General features: G+C 43.8%; 1 protein-coding gene and 1 long non-coding RNA gene across 2 annotated transcripts; one reads left to right on the top strand and one right to left on the bottom strand.

The window, feature by feature from the left end:
• Positions 1-11,789: 11,789 nt before the first annotated feature.
• LOC140331248 (uncharacterized) lies at positions 11,790-17,967 on the bottom strand. The gene is made up of 2 exons (XR_011920907.1): positions 17,859-17,967; positions 11,790-14,982 (listed from the first exon to the last, which is right to left on the bottom strand). It is a non-coding gene; the product is annotated as an uncharacterized lncRNA (long non-coding RNA).
• Positions 17,968-18,003: 36 nt separating this feature from the next.
• On the top strand, positions 18,004-27,225 carry HUS1 (HUS1 checkpoint clamp component). Its single transcript, XM_072412099.1, has 8 exons — positions 18,004-18,174; positions 18,393-18,520; positions 20,228-20,404; positions 21,803-21,910; positions 23,004-23,078; positions 23,899-23,998; positions 26,435-26,566; positions 26,903-27,225. Exons 1-8 carry the CDS (start codon positions 18,123-18,125, stop codon positions 26,983-26,985), a joined length of 855 nt encoding a protein of 284 aa, XP_072268200.1. The 5' UTR covers positions 18,004-18,122; the 3' UTR covers positions 26,986-27,225.
• Positions 27,226-27,770: the final 545 nt, after the last annotated feature.

Genomic DNA, 27,770 nt, shown 5'->3' with positions numbered 1-27,770 from the left:
CAATACAGTACAAGGAAGCAGCGGCCTTTTGGAGCCAGTTTAAAAAACCAACCTGCACCACCTGTTTATTCGGCTCACTGAGGTGCTGAGCCCCAAATGTCTGGTGATATGCAACATGTTCATGTCTGTTGGATTCGAAGCTGGTAAAGTGCTAGAGTACCCCATTCCTAATGTGCGCTGGGACATCATAGAAGGGAATTTCTACAGCGCCACACTGGCAGATTTGCACCAATTGGATGTGATTGACGTGCACTTCCACTTACGCTTCGAGCTGTGCTCCAGGGTTCAAGATGCCACCCACTCCAATCAGCTGGCTCATTGGAAGTATACCTGCAGCCTGATTGCTCATATTGATCAAGCCTGGGCCATGCAGCAGGAACAGCAGGAGGAGGAGGCGGTGGGCTCTGAGACGGAGTGTGGACAATATTGGTAACTGGCATCTATAGCTGGGTACTGGGCAGGCGGCAGCAGTAACAGCATGAGGAGGAGGCGGTGGGCCCTGAGACGGAGCAAGGACGGCATTAGAGGTTGAGGCCATCACCTATATGGACAGTGTCGAAGCTGTAGCTATTGGGGACATGAATGGATAAACGAGATTCCAATCTGTCCTTACCTACTATGTAGCGAAACCACATGAAAGGGAACAGGCTTGGTGAAATCAATGGGGAAAAAAGACCCTGCTGAGCTTGAGTCTAGTCTGGCATCTAGAGCTGGGTACTGGGCAGTGGGCAGGCGGCAGCAGTAAAAGCAGGAGGAGTAACACAGCCATCCACACTACGTCTCAGGGCCCACCGCCACTGTAGGGACAGTGGGAATCTCATTAATCCCAACAGCTACACCTTGTACACTGTCAATAAAGTATGATGGCCTCAAGCTGTTGCTGCTGCCACCGCCTGCCCAGTATCCAGCTCTAGATGGCAGTTAACAATGCTGTCCACACTCTGTTTCAGGGCCTGCCGCCTCCTCCTCATGCTATTACTGCTGCTCCCTGCCCACTGGCCAGTACCCAGCTTTAGATGCCAGACTAGACTCAAGCTCAACAGGGTCTTCTTTCCCCGCTGATTCCGCCAAGTCCATTCCATTTCATGTGGTTTCGCTACATAGTAGGTACGGATTGGAATCTCGTTCATCCATTCATGTCTCCAATAGCTACAGCTTCTACACTGTCCATATAGGTGATGGCCTCAACCTCTAATGCCGTCTTTGCTCCTTCTCAGGGCCCACCGCCTCCTCCTCATGCTGTAACTGCTTCTGCCTGCCCAGTAACCAACTCTAGATGCCAGGCGCTAGGGACAGTGCTAGAAAAGCAAATTACAAGTGCAGGGAAAGGATAGGGAGGAATCATTTAACAGCATCTTAGTGCAGGGAGAGACATCAGAAGGTGCTAGGGACAGTGCTAGAAAAGCCATTTACAAGTGCAGGGAAAGGATAGGGGGAATCATTTCACAGCATCTTAGTGCAGTGAAAGACGTCAGAAGGCGCTAGGGACAGTGCTAGAAAAGCCATTTACAAGTGCAGGGAAAGATTATTTGGGGATCCAAATAGCAATTATACAGCTCTCATTCCATCAACGCACGTATATATTTAATGTGATATATATATATATATATATATATATATATAGTGACATATTTCAGTACAAAAATACAAATATATTATCAGTTCAGTTCTGCAGTTATATGTGGTGAAAGCATTTAGTGACGTATTTGAGTACAAAAAGAAAAATATATACGCAGTTCTTGGTGCTAAAAGCATTTATTGTCCTATTTCCGAATGAAAATAAAAATAAATTTGTCGCTTTTAAGTATGTCAGACAGAGAAGTGGCGGGCCATGCACAGAGGAGTGGCAGAGGCCTAAATGTTTCTGGCGCAGGCAGAGGTCGCAGCAGAGTAAGAGGGCGTGTCAGCAGGAGTTGCAGCGAGAGGCCTGAGCTCCCAGTGTCATCTAGCGGTCGTGTCTTGACCAGCAACCCAGCAATTCTAGATTGGTTAACTTGGTCATCCACTTCATCCCAAGTGACATCAGACACCCCCAGCCAACAGTCGGCGGATTCGTCAGACACAACCCTTAGTTGGCATGGCCCGGGAGCAGACCCTGTGCCCTCACCTGTCCTCAACTTGCCTCTTTCCTTTGCTGTTCCCTCAGCCACAGAAGTATTGTATGCTGTGGGCTCAGCTCCACTATACAGCGAGAACGAGCTAGTAGAGGACAGTCAGCAGCTACTACCCAGCCATGATCTGGAGGAGACATCTGCCGCTTTCTCCACTAGGCGGGCAAGTAGTGATGAGGAGAGTGGCGTGGGAGGTGGTGTTGCGAGCAGTCAGGCTCCTGACCCAGAGACCGTTGAGGAGGACATCAGTGATGTGCATACACATATTCGATGATGATGAAGCCGATCGCACTTGGGAGCCGGGTGAAGAAGGGGCTTCATCATCATCAGGAGAAGAGGGTGGCAGCTTGCCCGTGAGGCAGCAGCTGAGCCATCAAGGTGGTAGCATGGCTGGTAGTCAGCAGGGTGGCAGCAATAGGAGGTCGGGAGCCAAACGTGCCCAGGGTAGACCACCTGCTTCGCAGCAGCCTACCTGCCTGGGAAGTAGTGATGCAGGGGTTTACGGAGGCAGCGGCGGTAGCAGTCAGTCAACACTCCGCTTGGGGGTAAAATCACCTACTTGGCATTGTGGCAGTTTTTTGTTGAGACGCCGGAGGAGGTAAACATGGCCATATGTAAAATTTGTGGGCAGAAGCTGAAGTGTGGCCAGGGTGCCAATGTTGGCACCACGGCCCTGCGTCAACATATGCAGCGTCACCAACAAGTGGCCTGGGAGAACTGTGGCTCCGATGTGGTGGTCCAGCCTGCCGCAGCAACCTCTACATCACCCAGTGGCACGCACCGGCTTTCAGGCAGTCAAGGCTCCACCACCTCAGCTGAAGGAAGCTGTATGTCATTTACACCTTCTGCTGGTCCAGATGCTCCTACTCCTTGTCAATCATTCCGTCAGCAATCGATCTCCGAAGCGATTGCCAAGAGACAACAGTATGCGTGCACTCATCCAACAGCGCAGAAGCTGAATGTGCTCCTGTCCAAGTTGCTGGTGCTGCAGTCCCTCCTTTTCCAAGTGGTGGACTCTGCACCTTTCAGAGAACTGATGGCTTGTGCCGAGCTGAGGTGGAGAGTCCCAAGCCATCATTTCTTTGCAAAAAAGGCAGTACCAACCCTGCATAAATATGTAGAACAGAAGGTGGGCCAGTCCTTGAGCCTGTTGGTGTCTGCCAAAGTGCACGGCAGTGCCGACGTGTGGAGCTTTAACTACGGTCAGGGACAATACATGTCCTTTACGGCCCACTGGGTGAATGTGATTCAGGCCAGAAGACACTGCTTCCGCCTCCCCATTCCCACGCCGCTGGTCCTGCGACAACGTCCGCCTCATCATCCTCATCCTCCACCGTGTCCTTAGCCTCCACTGCAGGGACAATTCACAGTGCCCCTCCAGCATACCACATGTGCAGGGCACGGCGGTGTCACGCTGTTCTGCACCTGGTTTGCCTGGGGGAATGGAGTCACACAGGGGAGGAACTGCTCTGTGTGATTAATCAAGAGATCGAATAATGGCTTTCTCCGCGACAACTGAAAATCGGAACCATGGTGACCGAAAACGGGAAGAACATTGTGTCTGTGCTGCGTCAAGGAAGTCTGAGCCATGCACCCTGCATGGCACACGTGTTCAATTTGGTTGTCAAGTGGTTCCTGAAGTCTTCCACCCATCTGCAAGACATCATAAAAATGGCCAGAAAACTGCATGCACTTCAGCCACTCGTACACCGGAAAGAACACCCTTCTTGAGCTGCAGCGGCAGAACGGCATCCCCCAACATAGGCTCATATGTGACGTTTCCACCCATTGGAATTCCACCCTCTATATGTTGGATCGACTATACGAACAGAGAAAGGCCATCAACGAATTCTTGATGATCCAAGCGGATAGGAGTACTCCCATATGTAACTTTGATGTCAGCCAGTGGCAGCTCATGCATGACACTTGCCGTTTGCTCAGGCCCTTTGAGGAGGCCACGTAGGCAAGGCAAGGCACACAAGGCAATGTATAGCCAAATGGGTGATTTTTCTACTCAGGTGACAGGAGACGAGGAGCAGGAGCAGCCAGAGGAGCAAGAGGAAGATGAGGAGGACAAGGCAGAGGACCCAGACACACCGTGGCAGTATGCAGTGTAGAGTAAAGCAGGGAGTCCATCTGAGTCGCTTGCAGAAATGGCCCGCTGCGTGCTCACTTGCTTGCGCAGTGACAGCCGAATTGTTACCATTTGGCAGAGGGATGACTTCAGGTTTTCCACCTTGTTGGACCCTCGCTACCGGTCCAAAATGGGGGCCTTTTTTTTTTACACCCGCTGAGAGGGAGGACAAACTGAAGTACTACAGAGACATCCTATGTAGTCAGTTGTCCGCTGCCTATCTACGCCATCGTCGATCCTCTCGCAGGTCTGACCGGGGGGGGGCCCTCTGCACTCACATTCCACTGCCATGGCTGCTGTGGAAAGGTGGGGTGGCAGAAGCAGTACCAGCTCCATCAGCAGCAGCCTCAATCTAGAGTCGCTGATGAGCAGCTTTCTAAACCCGCATAGTGAAGAAACTACTAACCAGCAGCTAGACATAGAGCAGAACCTGAACCAGCAGGTTGTGGCATACTTGGAGTGCACCCTGCCAGCCGTCATTGAAGATCCGCTGGACTACTGGGCAGCCAAACTGGATTTGTAGCCGCAACTGGCTGAGTTTGCCCTGGAAAAGCTGTCCTGCCCAACCAGTAGTGTGGCATCAGAGCAGGTGTTTAGTGTGGCGGGGGCCATAGTTGCCCCAAGAAGAACTCGCCTGTCCACCCAAAATGTGGAGAGACTGACCATTGTCAAGATGAATAAGACGTGAATCAGCCAGGATTTTCACACTATGTCACCTTGCAGCTCTGTGGTCTCCTGATGCTGCTGCTATCATCTCCACACTATGTCACCTTGTCGCTTTGTGGTCTCCTGATACTGCTGCTTCCAACTCCACACTATGTCACCTTGCCGCTCTGTGGTCCCCTGATGCTGTTGCTGCCATCCCCACACTATGTCACCTTGCCACTTTGTGCTATACTGATGCTGCTGCTGCCATCTCCACACTGTCACCTTGCTGCTCTGTGGTTAACTGGTGCTGTTGCTGCCATCCCCACACTATGTCACCTTGCAGCTCTGTGGTCTCCTGATGCTGCTGCTGCCGTCTCCACACTATGTCATCTTGCCACTCTGTGGTTTCCTGATGCTGCTGCTGCTGCCATCTCCACTCCATTTCATCTTGCCGCTCTGTGGTCTCCTGATGCTGCTGCTGCCATCTCCACACTATGTCACCTTGCCGCTCTGTGGTCTCCTGATGCTGCTGCTGCCATCTCCACACTATGTCACCTTGCCGCTCAGTGGTCTACTGATGCTGCTGCTGCCATCCCCACACTATGTCACCTTGCCGATCTGTGGTCTCCTGATGCTGCTGCTGCCAACCCCACACTATGTCACCTTGCCGATCTGTGGTCTCCTGATGCTGCTGCTGCCATCCCCACACTATGTTCTTGTGCCAGTCTGTGGCCTACTGATGCTGCCACCACCTCCAGACTCTGTCATTGTGCCACTCTGTGCTTTCCGCCTGATGCTGCTGCTGACGCCACCTCCACACTATGTCCTTGTGCCACTCTGTGGCCTACTGATGCTACCGCCACCTCCACACTATGTCCTTGTGCCACTCTGTGGCCTACTGATGCTGTCGCCACCTCCAGACTCTGTAATTGTGCCACTCTGTGGCCACCCGATGCTGTCGCCACCTCCAGACTCTGTAATTGTGCCACTCTGTGGCCTCCTGATGCTGTCGCCAACTCCAGACCCTGTCATTGTGCCACTCTGTGCTCTCCGCCTGATGCTGCTGCTGACGCCACCTCCACACCATGTCCTTGTCCCACTCTGTGGCCTACTGATGCTTCCACCACCTCCAGACTCTGGCATTGTGCCACTCTGTGGCGTCCTGATGCTGTCGCCAACTCTACACTCTGTCATTGTGCCACTCTGTGCTCTCCGCCTGATGCTGCTGCTGACGCCACATCCCCACTATGTCCTTGTGCCACTCTGTGGCCTCCTGATGCTGCCGCCACCTCCTGACTTTGTCATTGTGCCACTCTGTGGCCTCCTGATGCTGTCGCCAACTCCAGACTCTGTCATTGTGCCACTTTGTGCTCTCTGCCCGATGCCACCTCCACACTATGTCCTTATGCCACTCTGTGGCCAGTTATCCCTGTGGTAATTTTTCTGACACTTCCTGCTCCTAACGCAAAAATGGGAAGGAATAAGAGGCCCCACTTTCACGGTCTGTATTCAGACTGAAAATCAAGATCAAGCAAGCTTTTGCCTTTCTGCTCCATGGAAGGTTTCTGTCCTCCCTGGGCTTGCCTTAGGACACCTGCGTTACCGTTTAACAGGTGTACCGCCCCAGTCAAACTCCCCACCTGTCACTGTGCTCAGAGTCGGTCGCACCCGGCAAGAAGCGAGAGCCCCTCGGAGTCAAGTCCCTGTCTGATGCCACACATCAGATGCCAAGTGCTTCTTCTTTCACCCACCTTCATCAGCGGGTACTGGTGTTGCCACCAACCGCCCCACTCTGTCACTGGGTCAGTTTGTGGTCTCCTGATGCTGCTGCTATCTCTACACTATGTCACCTTGCCACTCTGTGGTATCCTCTTGATGCTGCCGCCACCTCCAGACTCTGTCATTGTGCCACTCTGTGGTCCGTAGCTCCTTGCCAAGAGACAACAGTATGCGTGCACTCCTCCAACCGCGCAGAAGCTGAATTTGCTGAATGAACCCAGCTCATGTTCCCTATTAGTGGGTGAGCAATCCAACGCTTGGTGAATTATGCTTCACAATGGTAGTAAGAGCCAACATCGAAGGATCAAAAAGCGATGTCGCTATAAACGCTTGGCTGCCACAAGCCAGTTATCTGTCATTGTGCCACTCTGTAGCCTCCTAATGCTGCTGCCACCTCCAGACTCTGTGGCCAGTTATCCCTGTGGTAATTTTTCTGACATCTCCTGCTCCTAACGCAAAAATTGGAAGGATTAAGAGGCCCCCACTTTCACAGCCTGTATTCAGACTGAAAATCAAGATCAAGCAAGCTTTTGCCTTTCTGCTCCACGGGAGGTTTCTGTCCCTCCCTGGGCTTGCCTTAGGACACCTGCGTTACCGTTTAACAGGTGTATCGCCCCAGTCAAACTCCCCACCTGTCACTGTGCTCAGAGTGGGTTGCACCTGGCAACGCTGGGCGCTTGGAGCCAGAACCGAAAACCCCTGAGAGTCAAGTGCCAGCCTGATGCCACACATCAGATGCCAAGTGCTTCTTTCACCCACCTTCATCAGCGGGTACTGGTGTTGCCACCCACCGCCCCACTCTGTCACTGGCTGCCATCTCCACTCTATGTCACCTTGCCACTCTGTGGTATCCTCCTGATGCTGCCCCCTGCCCAGTACAAAACTTTAGATGCCAGATACTAATGCCGTCCATACTTTGTTCCAGAGCCCACCACCCCTTCCTCCTGCTGTTACTGCTGCCGCCTGCCCAGTGCCTAGTACCCAGCTGTAGATGCCAGTTAACAAGGCTGTCCATGCTGCATTTTAGAAAGTGGCAGCTGGCAGATAGGAAAAGGCAGTGCCCTACAAAGCAACGTCTCCACTAGCTACAGCTTCTTCACTTTCCATTTAGGTGATGTCCTCAACTTCAAATTCCCTCCTTGCTCTGTCTCAGGGCCCAGTGCCTCCTCCTCCCAGTACCCAAGCTCTAGATGCCAGACTAGACTCCAGCTCAACAGGGTCTTCTTTCCCCGCTGATTCCTCCAAGCCCAATCCCTTTCATGTGGTTTCACTACATAGTACCTAGAGACGGATAGGAATCTCGCTCATCCATTCATGTCTCCATTAGCTACAGCTTCTACACTGTCCACATAGGTGATGGCCTTAAATTCTAATGCCCTCCTTGCTCCATCCCAGGGCCCACCGCCTCCTCCTCTCAGTACCCAGCTCTAGATGCCAGGCTAGACTCCAGCTCAACAGGGTCTTCTTTCCCCGCTGATTCCTCCAAGCCCAATGCCTTTCATGTGGTTTCGCCACATAGTAGGTAGGGACAGATTGGAATCTCGCTCATCCATTCATGTCTGCAATAGCTACAGCTTCTACACTGTCCATATAGGTGATGGCCTCAACCACTAATGCCGTCCTTGCTCCGTCTCCAGGCCCATTGCCTTCTCCTCCCAGTACCCAGCTCTAGATACCAGTTAACAATGCCATCCACACTTCTCAGGGCCCACTGCCTCCTCCTCCTGCTTTCACTGATGCTGCCGCCTGCCCAGTACCCAACTCTGGATGCCAGTTACTAATGCTCTCCAAACTTCGTCTCAGGGCCCACCGCCTCCTTCTTCTGCTCTTACTGATGCTGGCACCTGCCCAGTACCCTACTCTAGATGCCAGTTACCAATGCGGTCCCCGCTACGTCTCAGTGCCCACCGCCTCTTCCTCCTCCTGCTGTTGTCACCTGTCACTTGTAACTTTTAACACAGCTGTGTAGCTGGCTAATTTTTTGACTGAAAGACCCCCCTCAGAGACCTCTGCCTGTACTCTGAGGCCTGTGTATGGCTTGTAACGGAGCGGTGAAACCTGACGGCTAATTTTTAAGCAGAGGAACCCCCTCGTGCCCCTCTCTCTACTCGGAGACTGTATAAAATCCGGCATGTTCCCTTGACCGCCCCATAAAATGGCCTTGCCAGCAACAGAAAAAAGACTTCCTTATTTTTTTTTCTACTTGTACAGTGTTGTGCAGAGCTGGGGGAGTCTTGACATGTCTTTTTAAATGTATTTATAGGCTGTAGAAGTTCTACACAGTCTAGAAAAAAACCCCAAATTTTTCCCCCATTGACTTTAATAGAGTTCAAATTTGACGTTCAATCACCCAAATAATAATGCATTATTCGACCGAATAGTGAGTTATTCAACCAACACTAGTGCTGACACCCTCTCCACTCTGTCAGGGGGTCTCTACTTGTATAGGCGGTTAATAGAACAGGTTCTGTAGACATCTTTGTGGAATCAGCTAACATGGGTGTAAAAGGAGTGCGCTTCTTCTTAACGCTAACATGGACCTGTAAGGCTGAGTTCATACTTGAATTATTTAGTCAGTTTTGGCCCCGTGACTGCCCAAATAGGTGAAATGTGCAGTGATTTTAATAGCGACGCAATTCATCTGCATGTCATACTGACTCACAGTGTTATTTCACTACCACAGCAGACTCCCGATGCATGTTACTGCAAGGCACAGTGTTCTACACCACAATCAAGGCTCTCTGCAGGCCGGAAATAGACGTTTTTTCACACGATTAGCCGCGAATAAATTCGGATCGAAGCGAATCTTTTCAGAAATATTGGTGAACCAGCCGAATCGAATTTTTGAGAAATTCGCTCATTTCTAGTAATGATCTTGTTTGATTTGAGATTAAATAGTGCTTTCTTCATCTCTGATGTGAAGTTTGGTACAGAGTGAATTTTGGCCGTTTGCAGGTCAAGAATGTCCTTAGTCACCTGTTCCACAAACGTTTAGATATTATGGGTTGAGGAAAAAAGGACGATTTAGGTTTTCTGGAAATGGGTTGCTTCCTTCTTCTAGAAACATAGTTTTTAATATTGGGTCTTGAGGTGAGATTGTTTCATTATCATTAAAGAAGTTGGAGGAGTTTAAGGACCCTAAAATTATCCATCTTGAAATTTCTGTTCATATCCAGTGTGCTTGTAAAGGAGTTGAACATTGTTTTTAGGGGAAATGTTTTCTGGCATATAGGTTTATGTATTTTAATACTTCAAACTTATCTAAGTTGTTGGGTGGACAGAAGGACAGACCTAGTTTAAAAACTTTTTCTTCTATTTTGGATAGATGATGACTGGATAAATTGACAATTTCTATTCTCTATATTTTTGTTTAACTTCTGGTAGTATTGGCTCATTTAACTCTGTTTTTGTACAGGTGATGGTATTTGTGGATGTAGTTGCCCTAAAACAGGCTTCTGACCTTTGAGGGTAGCTCCTAGGATGAATGAAAATGATGGAGTGAGGGTTAGTAAGGAGCTGCACATTGAAGTGTTAATGGGTGGTAAAATTGCTAGGGGATCGGATACTTGCAGTGTTTGGGGGTTCTGTAGTCAAGGCTGTAATTTCCAGCATGAGAGAATCCCCCTGTGGAAAGTTACCTGATGGTAATGGATAAACTTCTTGCAAGTTGTCCTTCGTGGTTCCAGTGTCTTTTTGTGGAGGGTTCTTGAGGACATCGATGCTTGGTGCCCTTTTTGGTTCCAAAGTTAGGTCACTGTGATCACTTTTGTATCTTATTTAACACTTGAATTTTCTTTCACGGTTTTGCTATAGGACACATAAAAATATGCGCTCAATTATTCACCTAACAACACTACAATAAATAAGCCTTACCACAATTCCCCAATTCAACACATATAAATACACTTATTTCACTCATTTCAGTCATACTTTAATCTCCCACTAAATACACAGAAATTCACTTCACTCATTCATTCCCATTTTTAAATAATTTTGCAAGTTCCCTTTCCGTTCCTTTCCCCTCTTCCCGCGTCTAGCAAAGGACCCAGCCCCCATATTGGGGCGCTATCTAGCCCTACAAGGGAATGGGTAATTCCTCCTCCGTTAACCCCTTCAAGCACTGCAGGAATTAATTAGTCACACACAGAAAAGGAAAGATGGAGAGAGTTGACAGCACACACAGTAAAGAAGGCTGAAGAAAGATTAAAGCATACGCAGAAATGAAGGATGGATAGAGAGGCGAGAGCACACACAGAAAGGAAAGATGGAGAGAGGCGAGAGCACACACAGAAAGGAAAGATGGAGAGAGGCGAGAGCACACACAGAAAGGAAAGATGGAGAGAGGCGACAGCACACACAGGAAGGAAAGATGGATGGAGGCGACAGCACACACAGGAAGGAAAGATGGATGGAGGCGACAGCACACACAGAAAAGAAGGAGTGATTAAAGCATAGGCAGAAATGAAGGATGAAGAGATGTGATAGTACACACAGAAATAGAGGATTGAGAGAGGTTAGAGCACACACAGAAAGGATAGATGGAGAAGCGGTGACAGCACACAGAAAGAAAGAATAAATAGGGGTGAAAGCACACACAGAAAGGAAGGGTGGAGAGCATAAATCACACACAGAAAAGGAAAGATGGAGAGAGGTGGCAGCACACACAGAAAAGAATGATGGAGAGAGTTGACAGCACACAGTAAAGAAGGCTGAAGAAAGATTAAAGCATACGCAGAAATGAAGGATGAACAGTTACAGCACACAGAGAAAGGAAGGATGAAGAGATGTTAAAGAATACGCAGATTGGAAAGGTGGAGAGGTGACAGCACACACATCGCACACGATGACCTTTTGTTCTATATAATCAGCCCCATAAGGACATTACATACATAGTATGCAGAGTAGATACATAGTAGGTTAGGTTGAAAAAAAACATAAGTCCATCAAGTTCAACCACTAGGGAAATATGCATATCCCAGATATAAAACCCTATAAGACATAGTTGGTCCAGAGGAAGGCAAAAAAAAAACCCTGCTACAATTTGCTTCAACAGGGGAAAAAAAATTTCGTCCTGATTCCATGAGGCAATCGGATGTTCCCTAGATCAACAGTCACAGTTATTTTTACTTTAAAGTCTTAATACCCAGTTATTTTCTGTGCTTCAAGAAAAACATCCAGCTTTTTTGTAAAGCAGTCTATGTAGTTACTGAAACTACTTCCTGAGGGAGCTGATTCCACATTTTCACAGACCTTACAGTGAAGAATTCCTTATCCAGAGCCTAAACTTCTTTTCCTCCAGACGCAAAGAGTGCACTCTTGTTCTTTGTAATGATCTCAAAGTGAAAATTGGGGAAGAGAGTTCTTTATATGGACCATTTATATATTTATACAGGGTGATCATATCCCCCCTTAAATGTCTCTTCTCAAGGGAGATAAGATTCAGTTTAACTAATCTCTCCTCATAGCTGAGCTCCTCCATTCCTTTTATTAATTTAATTGCCCTTCTCTGCACTCTCTCCATAATAATTATGTCTCCATCCCTGCAGTCTATTCCTCTTTTATTACAAGAAAGTACTTTACTAGCTTTAGATATTGCAGCTTGGCATTTCATGCTGTTATTAAGTCTATGATCTACCAGAACCCCCAGATCCTTTTCCATTTCTGACTCCCCCAAATGTATTACCCCTAGACAGTATGAAGCATGCATGTTAGGTCCCAAGTGCATAATTTTTCATTTATCTATAATAAATGTCATTTGCCAATTGGCTGCCTAATCAAACAGTACATCCAGGTCTGCTTGTAGATTATAGACATCCTGTATGGACCTTATTCCATTACATAGTGTGGTGTCATCTGCAAACACAGAAACTGTACTTTTATTCCCAAACTCTATATCATTTATAAAGATGTTAAACAGTAAAGGTCCCAACACTGAACCCTGGTGTACACCACTAATATTCCCATGACCATTCAGAGTATGAATAATTATTACAACTCTCTGGGTGCGATCTTTAGGCCAGTTCTCTATCCATTTACAGATTTACTTTTCTAAACCTATCCACCCTAACTTGCATATTAACCGTCTGTGGGGTACAGTGTCAAATGCTTTAGCAAAGTCCAAGTACAATATATCAACTGCTATTTTACTGTCTACCTGTTTACTTACTTCCTCATAAAAAGAGAGTAAATTTGTTTGACAACTTCTGTCTTTCCTGAAGCCATGCTATCACTTATAATCTTATTTTCTAGCAGAAAATCCTCTATGTGGTTCTTTATCAAACTCTCTAAGACCTTTCCAACTATGGACGTTAAACTAACCGTTAGTTTACTCTTACGGGTTACGTGCTCTTCTAGCAGAGTTGAGACGATTCAAGGAATTTTTAAAATATGAAATAAATCTTCAAAAACCTGAGGCACTCAATGCACTTTACAACCAAATTTCCTCTTTGCTCAGACTCCAGTACCTACTTTAGGCGCTGCCAGTCAGGGTACCTACATATATAACGTCAATCTTCTGCACAGAATTCACAAAATTTATCTGGCAACACAAAGGAAAGGTCTAAAACTGGCTGCCTAAAGCAAGGGCATAGCCTTCCCAGATTTGCTACTATACCAACAAGTGATTAATTTAGCAAGACTTTTAGATTGGTGTACGAATAAACACACAAAACTTTCGGTGCAGTTAGAGGAGACAATAGTGGAAATGCCCATAGAGATGTTAGCATGGGCTCCATCAATAGCTCGATTTCCTCTAATGAAACACCTGTTAAAAGGCCCCATGCGGTCAGTAATAAATAAATATTTTTGATCACAGTGCACAATGTCAGATCCGTCCCATCAGTCACCTATTGTTGCACATACAAATTTCCCCACGGAAAAGATGGATCCAGTATTCCGATCATGGTAACAGCAGAGCATCTCTAGGTCATGTAATTTCTTTTGCGCAGGGAAATGGATACCAGTCCAAACATTGCAATCAAACGAGGAACCACCCCCTTTAAGCACATGGCGCAACATAAAACTCACTTACCTACTTCGATCGCTGCCACACTGAAGACAATTTGACAGACCCCTACTGCCATTTGAAGCTATATGTAACGTAAATGGTGCATTGATAGGAACATTGTCTTATGATTACCAAACCCTTCTAGCTACATCATCACTCACTAAGCTGCATTATGTGGATAGCTGCAAAAAAGATCTGGGTATCACATTTACACAAGGCAGCTATAAGTAACAAATTTCAGGAAACCAATCATAAAACAGCTCATGTTGGTATAGGACAACTGTAAAACTGGCAAAAATATTTTCTCAGGGAGACCCAACCTGTTGGCGGTCTCCTGCTGCACCAGGTACCATGCTCCATTTTTTTTGGAAATGCCCAGTCCTTACCAAGTTCTGGAAAGAAGTAGCTGACACAATATTTAAACTCACTGTGGTTGATATCCATGGGAAACTGGAGCTAGCAGTGTGACAGATTTCATTCAAAAACTATATAAATGATCCTTGGTATGCCATCTACTAAATGCTGCAAAGGCACGTATACCAGTTCAATGGAAAACAGATACCCCACAGACTGTTGGCTAACTATGATGTGTGGCAGACAACTATGCTATGGAAGAAATGATGGTGACCGGAGACGGAAATGCATAAAAATTCACACACACATGGTTTTATTGGATACAGTTCAGTACTACCACAGAATACAGTTCAATTCTATTACAACAGGCCACCACTGACAACGAGGAACTGGCCAGAGACACTCAATGATGGCATAGCCCAACTATGAGTGAAATCAATACACAGCCCCAATACCCCATGATCTCTCACATGGCTTATTCTACCAACTTGACTTTTCTATACTTTCCTAGTGCTCTATTCATCTCCATTCTGTCTTTCCTAATCTACAATTAATCTATTTTTCAAAAATTGAGTTGAGACATTTTGGATGGAGACAGTATTATGCAAGTGTTCTCAAAATGCTAATGAACATTATGAGAACTTTTTTTATTATATATGGAATGAGTACTATAAGTTATGCCTAAGAATTATAGCTTACAATGTAAAATAAATTTCCATGCAAAAAAAATGTAACGCTTTTTGCATGGAAATACGGAGAGAATTAGAATGCAAGAGGGGTAAATATTGTCATATGATGGCCCTTCTCAGCCTGCCCATGCTTAGATTGTTGCTCACTGGAGTGGAAAATCTATGCGCAGTTTAGTTTCATGCTCATCCATTTTCCTTTTTAGGTTCCCTCTTTGGTTATTTTTGAAAAGTTGATGATGTCCCTTCTTTGACATGTCTAAACTGCAAAAAAATAAAAAGTCATTACAGCCACATAAACAGCCCAGATACCACCCCCTATGCTCTCTTATAGCCCATATCCCACACACTCCTTACTCTCTTGACCCCCCAAATCCCACCCCCATGTTTTCTCTTGCACCTTCAAGCACTCTTCTGGGCCGCCTGATCACCCACAGGATCCTTCCCCCAGATTGCACCCCTTCTTACACTCTTAGATACCACCCCCATGTACTCTTCTGCTCCTTCAGATGTCCCTGTGTGCCCCCAGATCTCAACCCACAAAGAGCTCTCCTGGACCCTCATATCACACCCCCCTTGCACACTCTTGTACCCAAGATTCCACCCCCCATGGGCATTCTTGCACCACCCCTTTCAGATCCCACCCGTTACATTCTTCTGCACCTCTAGATCGCATTCCCCTATTTTCCACCCCTTTGCACTTTATTAAACCCCATATCATATCCTCTTCGCCCCTAGGTGCTATCCTGCACTTCCATAATGCACCGCTCCGGGTGCCACCCACTTGTGCTTTCCTGCATGCCCAGATGCCACTCCTTATGCACTTTCCTACATTGCACCAGATCCCACCCCCCAAAGTAATCTCCTGCACTGCCCCAGATGGCACCCCTCATGTGCTTCCCTGCAACCTGCCCTGATGCCAACCCCTATTGCGCTTTCCTGATGCCTCATGGACTCTCTTGCACAGCCAGATGCTTTCCTGCACCTCAAGATCACAGTTCATCCCCAAGATCGAATCACCCCCACCAGGTGCCTTCCTGTACCCACAGATCACAAACCCCCCACCAGGTACCCTCCTGTACCCAAAAATCAAACCCTTGCCTCACAGGTGCTTTTCTCTACTCCTAGATTGCACTCCCCCAACCAGTTGCTCTCCTCTACCCCCCTATTGTGACCTCCCATCGAGTGCTCTCCTTCATCCCTAGGTTGCACCATCCCCCCACCAGGTGTCTCCTGTAGCTCTTCCCTTAGATTGCACGTCCCAGGTACTCTCCTGTATGCCTAGATCGCACCCCTCCACTAGGTGCTCACTTGTGCCCCCAGATCCTATCCCCCAATGTGTTTTCCTGTGCCTGTAGATTGCATGCCCCACGCCAGGTGCTCTTCTCTACCCCTACATCACCCCCTAACACTAACCCCCTGTACCCCTGGACTGCATCTTTCCACCAGGTGCTCTTCTGTACCACTAGATCACACCCCCATCACCACCGAGTGCTTTCCTGTAACCTAAGGTTCCACCCCTCCATATACTCTCCAGTACCTCCTCAATCACACTCCATAACAGGTGCCCTCCTGTACCCCTAGATTGCATCCCCCCCTCCCCCCACCAGGTGGTCTCATATATCCCTAGATCACACCTCCCGATTGCATCGCCACCCCCCCCTTTTTTTGTACCTCTAGATCGCATCCCCCCTCCCCACCAGGAGCTCTCCTGTATGCCTAGATTGCACCAGCATCACCCACAGGTGCTTTACTGTACCCCTTGATCACGCCCCAGCAACAAATGCTCTCCTATACCCTAAGATTGCACCCCCAAGGTGCCCTCCCGTGCCCCTAAATTGCAACACCCCACCAGGTGCTCTTTTGTACCTTTAGATCGCAACATTCCCCCCTCACCAGGTGCTCGCCTATACCCCTAGATTAGCCCACCACCACTAGGTGCTGTCTCTTACCTAAAGTTTGCAGCTCCTATATGCTCTCCTGTATAACCTATACCGCACCCCCCCATCCCCCCCAGGAGCTCTTTTTTGTACACCTAGATTGCACCCCCCCCACCATGTGCCCTCCTGTACCCCCATTTTGCGCACCCCCCATGTGCTCCCCTGTATCCCTCCCCCACCATGCGATCTACTGTACCCCCGATCACACACCCCCACCATATGCCCCCCTGTACCTATAGATTGCATCCCACCCACCAGGTGTGCTCCTAAACCCCCAGATTGCACACCCCCTACCACCAGGTGCCCTCCTGTGCCCCCAGATCTCACCCCCAGTTATGCTCTCCTGTACCCCTCAGATCGCATTCCCTCCACTAGTGGATCTTTTGTACCCTAGACTGCAGACCCCCTCCTACAAGGCAATCTACTATACCCCCAATCACACACCCCCACCAGGTACTCCCCTGTACCCACATACTGCACCCCCTCCCACCAGGTGTCCTCCTGTGCCCTAAGAGCGCACCCCCATGTGCGCTCCTGTACCCCTCAGATCGCATTCCTTCCACTAGTCGAACTATTGTACCCCAGATTGCACACCCCGTCCTACCAGGTGCCCTTCTGTGCCCCAAGATTACACCCCCTCCCACCAAGTGCCCTCCTGTGCCCTCATATCACACCCCCTCATACCAGGTGACCTCAGATCACACACCCCATGTGCTCTCCTGTACCCCTCAGTTCGCATTCCACCTACCAGCCAATCTACTGTACTTCCCATCAGACCCCCCCCCCCCCACCAGGTGTGTCTCTGTACCCATAGATTGCATTCCACCCACCAGGTGCCCTCCTGTAGCCCCCAGATTGCACCCTCTCCTACCAGGTGCCCTCCTATGCCCCCAAATTGCACCTCCGCCCACCAGGTGCCCTTCTGCACCCTTAGATTACACACCCCATGTGCTCTCCTGTACCACAAGCAGGCGATCTACTGTACCCCCAATGACACCCCTGTACCTATAGATTACTTTCCACCCACCAGGTGCCCTCCTGTACCCCCAGATTGCACATACCTTCCCACCAGGAGCTCTATTTTGTACCCCTAGAACCTAACCGTGGCACTCTGCCAACTACACAATCTTTTAGGATTGAAAATAGATCATTACTCTAAAGAATGAGTGCAAAAGAAATAGTAGGAAAAGTAAGAATAACCTGCAATACTCATTGACAGGCGGTCGGGGTTGGAGAGATCAACCAAAAAAATACTTCACAGCAATCAGAATCACACAGCTGCAGTTAAGAAAAATCCCCAGAATCCCTTGTACGTATCGCGTCACATAGTAAGCACCGCCCCTCCGTAAACCATGCCCATCTTTTAAACGATTCTAGCATTTACCGTAACTTCTTTCTGCATATGTGTTTTATTTATTAAAATGTATCAGCGGGAAGGTGCAAGTGGGAGACGATAACGCCGCCATGAGGTTCCGCTGCAAAATCGTGGACGTCAGCTGCCTGAACCATTTCACCAGTCTGTATCCCTGTTTGTGATATCTTTTTAGTGATAGGGTTTGTACTATAGACTAATAAACTACGGGGAGTATTGACAGTTATATGGTGCTTATTAATAGTAATGCCAAGTTAAATATTCTTATAGAAGACATCAAGGAAAGTATATAGAGATCTTGTGTGTGCAGACTATTGCATTTCTGAGTACTTTTTATTTTCCTTGTGTTGTTACTTTTACAGGAGTTGTAAACACCATCACAAAACTGACCAAGTCATGTACCCTACGACTTACGCCTGCCAACCTCTACTTCATCCTCACTGACAAGGTGGCCAATGGAGGTGTCAGCATGTGGTGTGAGCTTTGCCAGGTAATGTGTGACTTCTGAAAGATCGTGTGTGTGTGTCTCCCTGCTTTAGTACAGGACTGGGTTTTTATTATGTCACAGGTCCTAAACTGATCCTAACGCATACCTAAACTCAGAAATTTCACTTTACATAAAAGGGTAGACAACCGTTTTTTTTTTTTTTTTTTCCCCCTCATTCTGAATCACATAGGCGATCAAGATTGAATGGGAGCGCAAAGCCAGTTCTATAAATTGTTTCTTAAATCACTATATAAATATGTTATAAAGTTATTTATGATTTTTTTTATTACTTAACCTTTACAATACCTATTGATCATGCCAGAAATCTAACCTGTTACCTGATTTCTTTCTGCAGCAACGTTATTCCCAGCTGCCTCTATAGACTTTAGAACACCTTCCACTATATTATAGATGAGTAGAAAAGGTTTTTCTATATTTCTTTCTAGTGTGACAATGCTGCTCCTCCATGGATAGAGCAAAGGGGGTAAAAATTGTCACACTTGGACATGAAGTGTGTCACTGGCAGTATTACCAGATGCAAATGAAAGAAAATAATATAAATGCAGCCACCACATCTAAGGACTAGTAGGCAGCAATAAAAAACATTCTAGATCTGGATTTTAGGTACAGTTTTAATAACACTTGGCTTACATAATTTAGCGGAACTAAAAAAAAAAAAAAAAATGCAAGCAGGCGTTTTTTTTGTTCTTTGGCTTAAAAAGGCTATGTCTCTTCTGCAATAAAATAAACTCACCTGTTTACACTCAACTCTCCAAAACCTTAATCCAGCACTTTTCTGGGTACGGTATCTTAAGCCGTCTTGATTTTCCAGTCCACAGTGATGTAAACTCTGCACATGCGGACATTCATTTCTGGCAGCCAGCTGTGCTGAGATTGTACACCGAGCTGCACATTCTATAGTAGAGTAATTAATCCTCTAGGTTTGTAGCAAAAGATTCTCACATTTACATTCGCTTTCTTTCTGTAGCTTAGGCTACGCTTGCCAACAGAGTAGATCTATGGTTTCCAGCAGCTAATCTAGAAGAATCCAGCAGAAATAGTGAAGGAATCCAAAAGGAGAGAACCAACCCAAAGTGTTTTTGGTGCAAGAGTCGCAAGAAACTTCTTTTGTCTGGGATTATCACTCCCACAAACATCCACTATGGCCCTGCTACAGTTAGGCCTGTGGGGTCTCCCAAGAATGGTGCTAATGCTGTTACTGCACATATTCAATGCTGCAAAACGTATTAAAGCCAGAGCCTTGAAATCCCCCAGACTTAACCTTTGAGAAGTCAAAGTGTGTATGAAAGATGTCTTTGATAACAAGAAACTGGTGTCTCTGGTCCTGGACCGTTTTGAGAAATTCCAACTGATATGGCAACCTTGGATTGACTATACTTTTCAAGGAAGGTTTTACTTTTGCGAGTATGAGATGAAATTTTTTTTTTCCTCTTGCTGATGGAACAATTTCAGGGCCGTAAGGAGGATTACTACTAGGACACTGTGCTATAATTTTTTGGGAAGGCTTATACTCTTACACTAACATAAGATTTCTTTGGTCCACTGAATTTTGTGACATGAATTTTGTTACTGTTCATTAATAATCACCATAAATCCAGATACTGTAACCTTTATTGGTTTTTGTACATGACAACATGTACAACTCTGGTTAAGAATTATTTACTTGAATATTTTTGTATTCTTTTACAGGCAAATTTTTTTGATGAATACCAAATGGAAGGGGTGTCTGTGGAGCAAAATGAGATTTATTTGGAGATGGTGCCTGAAAACATTTCTCGAGCTTTAAAAACAGCACAGAATGCTAAATTTGTAAAAATCAAACTGACCAATAAGCATTGCCCTTGTCTTACAATGGCAGTGGAGCTGGTAAGCAAACAAACTTTCTTTTGATGTGCATCATTTTTTAGAGGTAATGAGTGTGGGTTTTGATTGTGTACTTTTTATGCCTTGTACTGTTTGTTGGAGAAGGCCATCTTAGTAGAGGCAGGGCTGTGACCACACAGAAAGTTATTTCCAGGCACATTGCAATGTAGCAAACCACACTGCAATTAAACACATTCATACTCATTGACCTTTCGTTTGTGATTGGGGTGTCCATAAGTTTATTGCATCTTCCAGGAACTGCATCACAATCCACTGTTAAACAAGTTCAACTACATGCAGAAATTGGTTCCCAGTTGAGAGTGTGGTTGAGAATGGAGTACATTGCTTCTTGTGATGACAAGTTTGAAACAAAGCTTCATCTTCTGATATTAGAGGGCTCCCCCTTTAAAGATTGGTATGGTTATTGTCAATGAGCAGCAGGAAACGCAAAGCAAGTTTAGAAAAGGGGAAAAAAAGTGTTATCTTTGCATGAAAGGTTCTCAGTTACAGGTTCTTTTTCAAGAAGCCCTTAGGAGAACAGGGGGTATCATAGTAGTGACCTATTAAATCTCTAGTAGTGTTTTACATGGTCTCCAACAGCAGATTTTCACCTATTTGGACTACAATACTAAAATATGAAAACATAGTCACATGTCAGGGAGTGCACTGCTACTTTCTCAAATAGTTTCCCCAGGGGTTTCTTGAGCTGTGGCTGAAAATTGTCCAATAAGATGGTGGCTGTAAAGTTCTACCACCAACTTGGCCCAGCCAGCTGCATGTAACCAATGATATTTTACCTGTCTGTATAGGTGGCATCTATATCCATTGATATGGGTTTTGAGTGATTTCTGTAGAAAATGCAGTAAGCATCTAATACACATGCGTCTGAAATCTTCAGTGCTTTATCAATATGCCACTTATCGGGCTCAATTTATAAAACAGTAATTGATTCCCTGGTGGTAATCAATTACTGCTATTGAAACACATGGCCTGGGAAGATTGCCATAAGGAAAGTCTGATTCACTGTTTTATAAATAGAGCCCAATGCCTTGTTCTGTTTTATGTGTTACAATGCATGCATGCATGTTTTTGGACATCCTCCATAAAGTGCTATGGGAATGGATGGTACTGCGTGAAGAAATGACAATTGGATCAGTATTGTATATACCCTTTGTACAATATTGTTTTATAATTTGCAGTCAACTGATAAATAAGAGAAAATTACATGCATAATAAAACATCATTTCACAGAACAGTAGTTCCCTAATCATTTTTTAAAAATATTATATACTCCCAGTAAAAAGTTTTTTGTATTAATAAATGGTACAAAATTCACATACCTTAAAAAATATTGTAAAATAGTTTATATTTCTTCCTTTTTTTTTTTTTTGGTTTTTGCAGCCTTCTTTATCAAGCACCAGTCGTATTGTTACACATGACATTCCTGTGACCGTTATTCCCAGAAGGCTGTGGAATGACTTTAAGGAACCTACTGTACCAGACTTTGATGTGAGTACCTAGTAACTAGGTTTTCTTACTGCTACTTTGATAAAAAAAAAACATAACATTTAAATGATCCACTGTGAATTGCTGGTTTTAATTGTGAAAAAAAGAGTTTTAATCACAATCTTGGTATATAGTGAACAAAATGTATGAAGGTCTAAATAAAAAAACAATTAATTATTGATTTAATGCTTTAATAGACAATACTGCATTTATTATGTAGATATGTATTCAATATCACATTTGAAATAATTTGTTAAATGTAATATTTTTATAGTTATAATCCATATTTTGTATTGTACCTAAGTATACCAATAGACAGTTTTTTCAAAGTTCTAGCATTGGGCTTGATTTATTAAAGCTCTCCAAGGCTGGCAAGGATATACTTTCATCAGTGAAGCTGGGTGATTTTAGCAATCCTGGAATGGATCTGGTCAAGGATTGAAAACATTTGCTAGCAAATTACTTTGATGAAATTTATTCAAGGTTTGCTGGATCGCCCAGCTTCACTGATGAAAGTGTATCCTCTTCAGCCTTGGAGAACTTTAATAAATCAGGCCTATTATTTATGATTATTTTTCAGGTAAACTATGAGGGCCAAAGAGTCCAGAATTATTTCTTTATCAGTTATTAGATCAGTTAAAGGGCTCATTCAAACCTTTAGCTTTGGGCAGAATTGCTTAGTGTAAGCATATTGGACTAACAAGTAAAATAAAATTGTTTTCAATGTGCCTGATTTGTTTGTGTACACTAGATGAAAATAGTAAACCCTTTGTAATGCTTCACAAACTTCCACAATGTACTTTGTTACAAAGTACATTTTTTGGCTTTTGTTTTAGGAGACAGATACAAAAAACTGAACAGCAACACATTTTTAAACTGCACATCAAAATAAGTGCATTTAACACAGCAAACATATAGTAAATCCAGCATTATAAAGCTATAAAAAATAATACTGGCAAATAAATCCAAAGAACAATCGTTTCAAAATTAAAAAAAAAAAAGAGGGTGGTGTCCTTCCTATACAAAACAAAAAAAACATCCTTATTCCTACAGTGGTTTGTTCTGATTTTTCTTTTTTCTTTACGTTTTTATTTAGGTAAGCATTTATTTGCCAGCAATAAAAACTATGAAGAGTGTTGTTGAAAGAATGAAGAATTTAAGCAATTTTATAGTAAGTGCTACTCGCTCATTAATGATTTATGGTCATCTGGATTACTCCAATTTATACAGGAGTCATCCAGTTCATTGTTCAGTTCATTACATTATGAACACCATTTTAACACTTCTGTTTAAATCAGCTAAATATATTCCAGGTGGGTGACAGCAATAATATTTTGTTCCTAAGTTTCATTTTATTCGAAAAATAAACATCCTTGGCATAAGTAGTAAAGTCCTCCTGATTAGGCATGAACCGAAAGAGCAGCTTGAAGCCTCCTAGAATACATGATGTAAGTTTCCTATGTGGCTCTGGGTTTCCCATTCAAAAAACAAGAAGTAAAGAACATTTTAATGTTATTGTTATTTCATTTCTAGATTTGTTTATGTAAAGACAAGCCCTATGCAGCTACGCATATGATACATGCATACACAGGTATCTGACCCCTAAGTAAACACCCTTGGTGCTCTTCTTGTCTTTTGGAGTCAATAGGCTTGACTTACTAAAGGAACTTCTAAAGCATGTTCGTGTTGCAAAGTAAATTTTCACTTAGTGTGCTGACTTAAATCATCCAAGTATGTCAAAGCGAAAACTCCTGTTTTCCTATTTTTCCTTGTCTATGACCGGACATAGTGAATTCATATAGACCTGCGTTAAGTTAGGTTAGAAAAAAAATCACTTTGCAAGTAAATACATTCCATTATTTTAGTAAATTAACCCATTTTATTTTTCTGATGCATTTTTCAGTGTATGGCCAAAATTAGATGATCATCATGTCTGTCTTATTAATAATAGTAAAGGCTATAGCATTTTATATTAATTGTATCTTCCAAAGGTCATTGAAGCCAATAGAAATGGAGAAATCATTTTAAAAATAGAGACTGATTTGGTGTCTGTATCAACACACTTCAAAGACCTGGGAAATCCTCATTTAAGTAAGTGATTTAATATTAATCAAAATTATCTGTTTCAGACAATGCAGACCTTTCTTTCTTGTGGAGTTGGGAAAGTACTATAAAATATTTATCCAAAATTCATTGAAGGATAATTTGATGTGCATGATATTTAGGTAAAAGAACATATAAAAAGATAATTATGCTCGTTACTCCATTGCTTTGATCTACAGGTTTTACAGGTTTTTCTGCATCTGGTTTGAAATGTGGGTATAAAGGTCACCTAATTCAAGTGAATGAAGAAACTATGTGCAATTTTTGTGGACCTGCATCACTGGCCCCGAGAGTTCTTCTCCAAACATTTTTGTGTTTGTATTTTACATAAATATCTAAATAAATGGCATAAAGCAAGATTTTGCACTTTAGTGACTGCAGTCTGCAGTCAGTGTTGCAAAGCACATATAAGTAATAAAACTCTAAAGTGATACACAAATAGCAAAATAATCTGACTAGGGTTTTATTTATTGCATTTACATAAAATAACTTTAGATATCCTTTTGCAGGAGTTAGCATCACGTTCTTAAAGTTTGCAGCAAAAGTTCTCATATCCGGTTTGAGTTGGTCTTCTAGCAATAATTTTGCAGCCTTTCAACCTTCTAATATTAACAAAGAGCAGTAGCTCCGAGAGAGGTTGAAAGGGAAGACTAAATTGCTGCACACTACTTGCATCTACTTACAGCTGTCAGTAAGGGCTTGTTAGGAATACATTACATAGCCTGTTCTCAGATTCACTTTTTAGCGGGACAAAAGTGTAACATGCAGTTGTACCTTTTTTTTTTTTTTTTTTTTTTTTTTTTTTTTTTTTTGTTAATACAATAGTATAGAATTGAAGGCTAAATAAGTCAAGTATTAGAATATAAATAAAGCAGGTAAACAGCTCTGTAAATTTCAGAACACAATTCGGTTCGGTTAAGTAGATAAAATAAATTATTAAATAAAGAATAATACAATTATGTTTCTATGCCATTTCTTTTTTTCAGTGAAATGATTATAAACATTTCCTGTATTTTTTTTTTTTTTTTTTTTTTACTTAAGTCTACCATTTACCAACCATTTTCCCCAATTATCCATGCTGCAAAGCATTTTCGGCAAGAAGATTAATTAAAGCCTACCTAGACTTTTTTACTTTACATAGAAGGGTAGGGTTTTTAAATGCAACACCCTTTTAAAAAAAAAAAAAAAAAGTGCATCACCGCCTGTTAAGTCTTGATCGCTGAGGCAGAGCCCCCGGGGGTACCTACGTCATGCGTTGCAGGAGGCTCTGCAACGCATGACTGCTCCTCCTTCTGCAGCAGGGGTATTTTTTTTTTTTTTTTCCCACCAAAGGGAAAGTGATGCCGATCTCACGTATGCGCCCTGTTTCTAAAAAATACTGTTTGCCTGGTTGGTGTTCTAATCTTCTGCTTTTAACCTTCCTAGTGGTATTCCAGAGTGTGGCTCGGGGTGGATTTTCCATACCAAAAGCAGTATCCCTGAGCCACACTCGGGGTGGAATTGCCAGGGAGTTTAAAACTCCTACCTGGTTCCCACATTCCAGTGGCATCCCCCAGCCGGCATCTGCGTCTCCGGCGTGTGAACGTTGGGGACGCGAGGCCAGGGGAAGCAGATGCCGGCTGGGCACCTGCTCTCGAGTCTTGGGCTGGAGGGCGAGACCTTTAGGCAGGTAGTGGGACCGGGTGGGAAATTTCAGACCCACAATGAGTTTGCTGCTCAGGTGTTTAGGTATTGATGCACAACTTGCCACACAGTTATCAGCATGTGTATTTTAGGGCCTAGAATTTTTTTTTTTTGCTTTTGGTGTGTGCACCTGTATCCAGCATGTATTATGCAATTGTTTGTATATTCCTTTGTCATAAATGGCTCAACCGATGTACATCTTATTTTTTGCAGTTATTATATTTAACTTCGGTTTTAATTATCTATTGTTAGTTCACTTCATTGATCAGTGACAGGTTTGTTCAGCGATAGATTATCTAAAGTATATTTTTAATCTGTAATGTAACAACTTTAAACCCAAAACAAAGCATTTCCAGGATCACTGCACAGAGGAGGAATCAGGAAAATGGTCTCCACTTCACTTTTCATCCTGGCCATCCAGAACTTTTTTGATGATATGTGATATATTTTTTTTTTTTTAATGATATATGTGGTACATGTCATTAGTAGGTAAAGATTTAAAGCTGAATTTAAGTTGCATAGATATTCATAGACATAAACATTGCATTTTTAACCTCTATTGTCCTAGTCTAAAATCCACTTTTTGTTTACATCCAGTGTCCAAATGCGATAACATGGTTAGTTTCATGAGCATTTGATAACAGACCAGGTCAAGCACTCTTTCCCCAAAACAAAAAAAAAGTATTGCAGATGTGCTGAATTAACTTTTTTTTTTTTTTTTTTTTTTTTTTTTTTTTGCAGTCTCGATTGACGCTTCACAGAATAGCATTCAGGAAAGAGACCCAGATTTCATGTCAGAAGCCAGAGTTGACATTAGAAAACTACTTCAGTTTCTTGCAGGACAGCAAGTGAATCCTAACAAATCCATATGTAGTAAGTAATGTACTGATATTTGTTTTCAGAGACTAAAACGCCAAAGTAAGATCATTTTGCATTTAGACATATTTAATACCTGCCGTAAAAATGTATTACCTTGGTAATAATCAGTGATTTGGACAATCAGTGATATCGGCAGCAAACATAAAGAAGTGCATCGCAATAACTATTACCAGTTTAGAAAATCCCTAACTTTTATATACTAGGTTGGGTTAAGAAAGAAGGGATCTAGTGGTGAAAACCACTTTGATGAATGAAGACACATCGGGTCATATTTTAAGTGTTTTCTGTTACGTTGAATATACCACATAGCTTTTTTTCCTTTTGTTGCAGATATTGTTCATAAGCGGATGGTCCACTTTATTCTACTTCACGATGATGTGTCTCTACAGTATTTTATCCCAGCTCTTGCATAAATAACCAACTTATTCAAATATATATATATATTTTTTCCATGAAGGTGTGCAAAGAATTTTTTCTGAGCTATTTTTTTTAAAGTATTTTAATTTACGGAAATAATGCACAAATTGTAAAAAGTTTTTTTTTTTTTATCTGCCATATTGTATTATTTTTTGTTTTGCCCAAAACACTATTTTCTACATTTTGACAATGTAATATAGGAAATGTGGTCCATAATAAAAGTAGTTTTGGTAAAATTGTTTGTGTCATAATATTTTAACAATAAACAAAAGTTTTTTTGCAGTCAGAGCCAGTAAATTTCTGGGTCAGAACTGAAGGACAAGCACAAGGAAAACCTGTTATACTACAAAGAGATAAAAAAATGTGACTATATAGGAATAGAAAAGAGCAACCGTAAAGCATGTCAAACAGTGCTGGAGCAAAGTAAGTCTATATTCAAACTGGCCATGAGGTTTCAGTTTACTGCTTCTTCATGCCAGTTAACCGCTGCCTCAGGGGAGATGCTACAAGTAGCTTCCCCTGGCTTCTTGTATGAATGGGGTGGCCCGCTGTCAAATCTGCACACACTGGGTCTTTTGGGTTCTTTAAGAACGATCCCTGCAGTGTAAATGTTCAAATGCCAAGGTGCCATCTGTGCTGGATTTCTTGATGCGGTGGCAGGTCAGAACCCAGGTCAAGGCAGTCATTGGGAATAATTTTTTAGCTAATATTTGCAATGTTGTTGGTCTCTCACTCATTTTTTTCCCAGCACTTGGTATATAGAAACCCTTATTACAAACCT

This window comes from Pyxicephalus adspersus, chromosome 5, assembly GCF_032062135.1.
Source record: "Pyxicephalus adspersus chromosome 5, UCB_Pads_2.0, whole genome shotgun sequence".
Taxonomy (NCBI): domain Eukaryota; kingdom Metazoa; phylum Chordata; class Amphibia; order Anura; family Pyxicephalidae; genus Pyxicephalus; species Pyxicephalus adspersus.
Note: the sequence above shows the minus strand (reverse complement) of the source record. Positions and strands in the feature narration are given on the sequence as shown.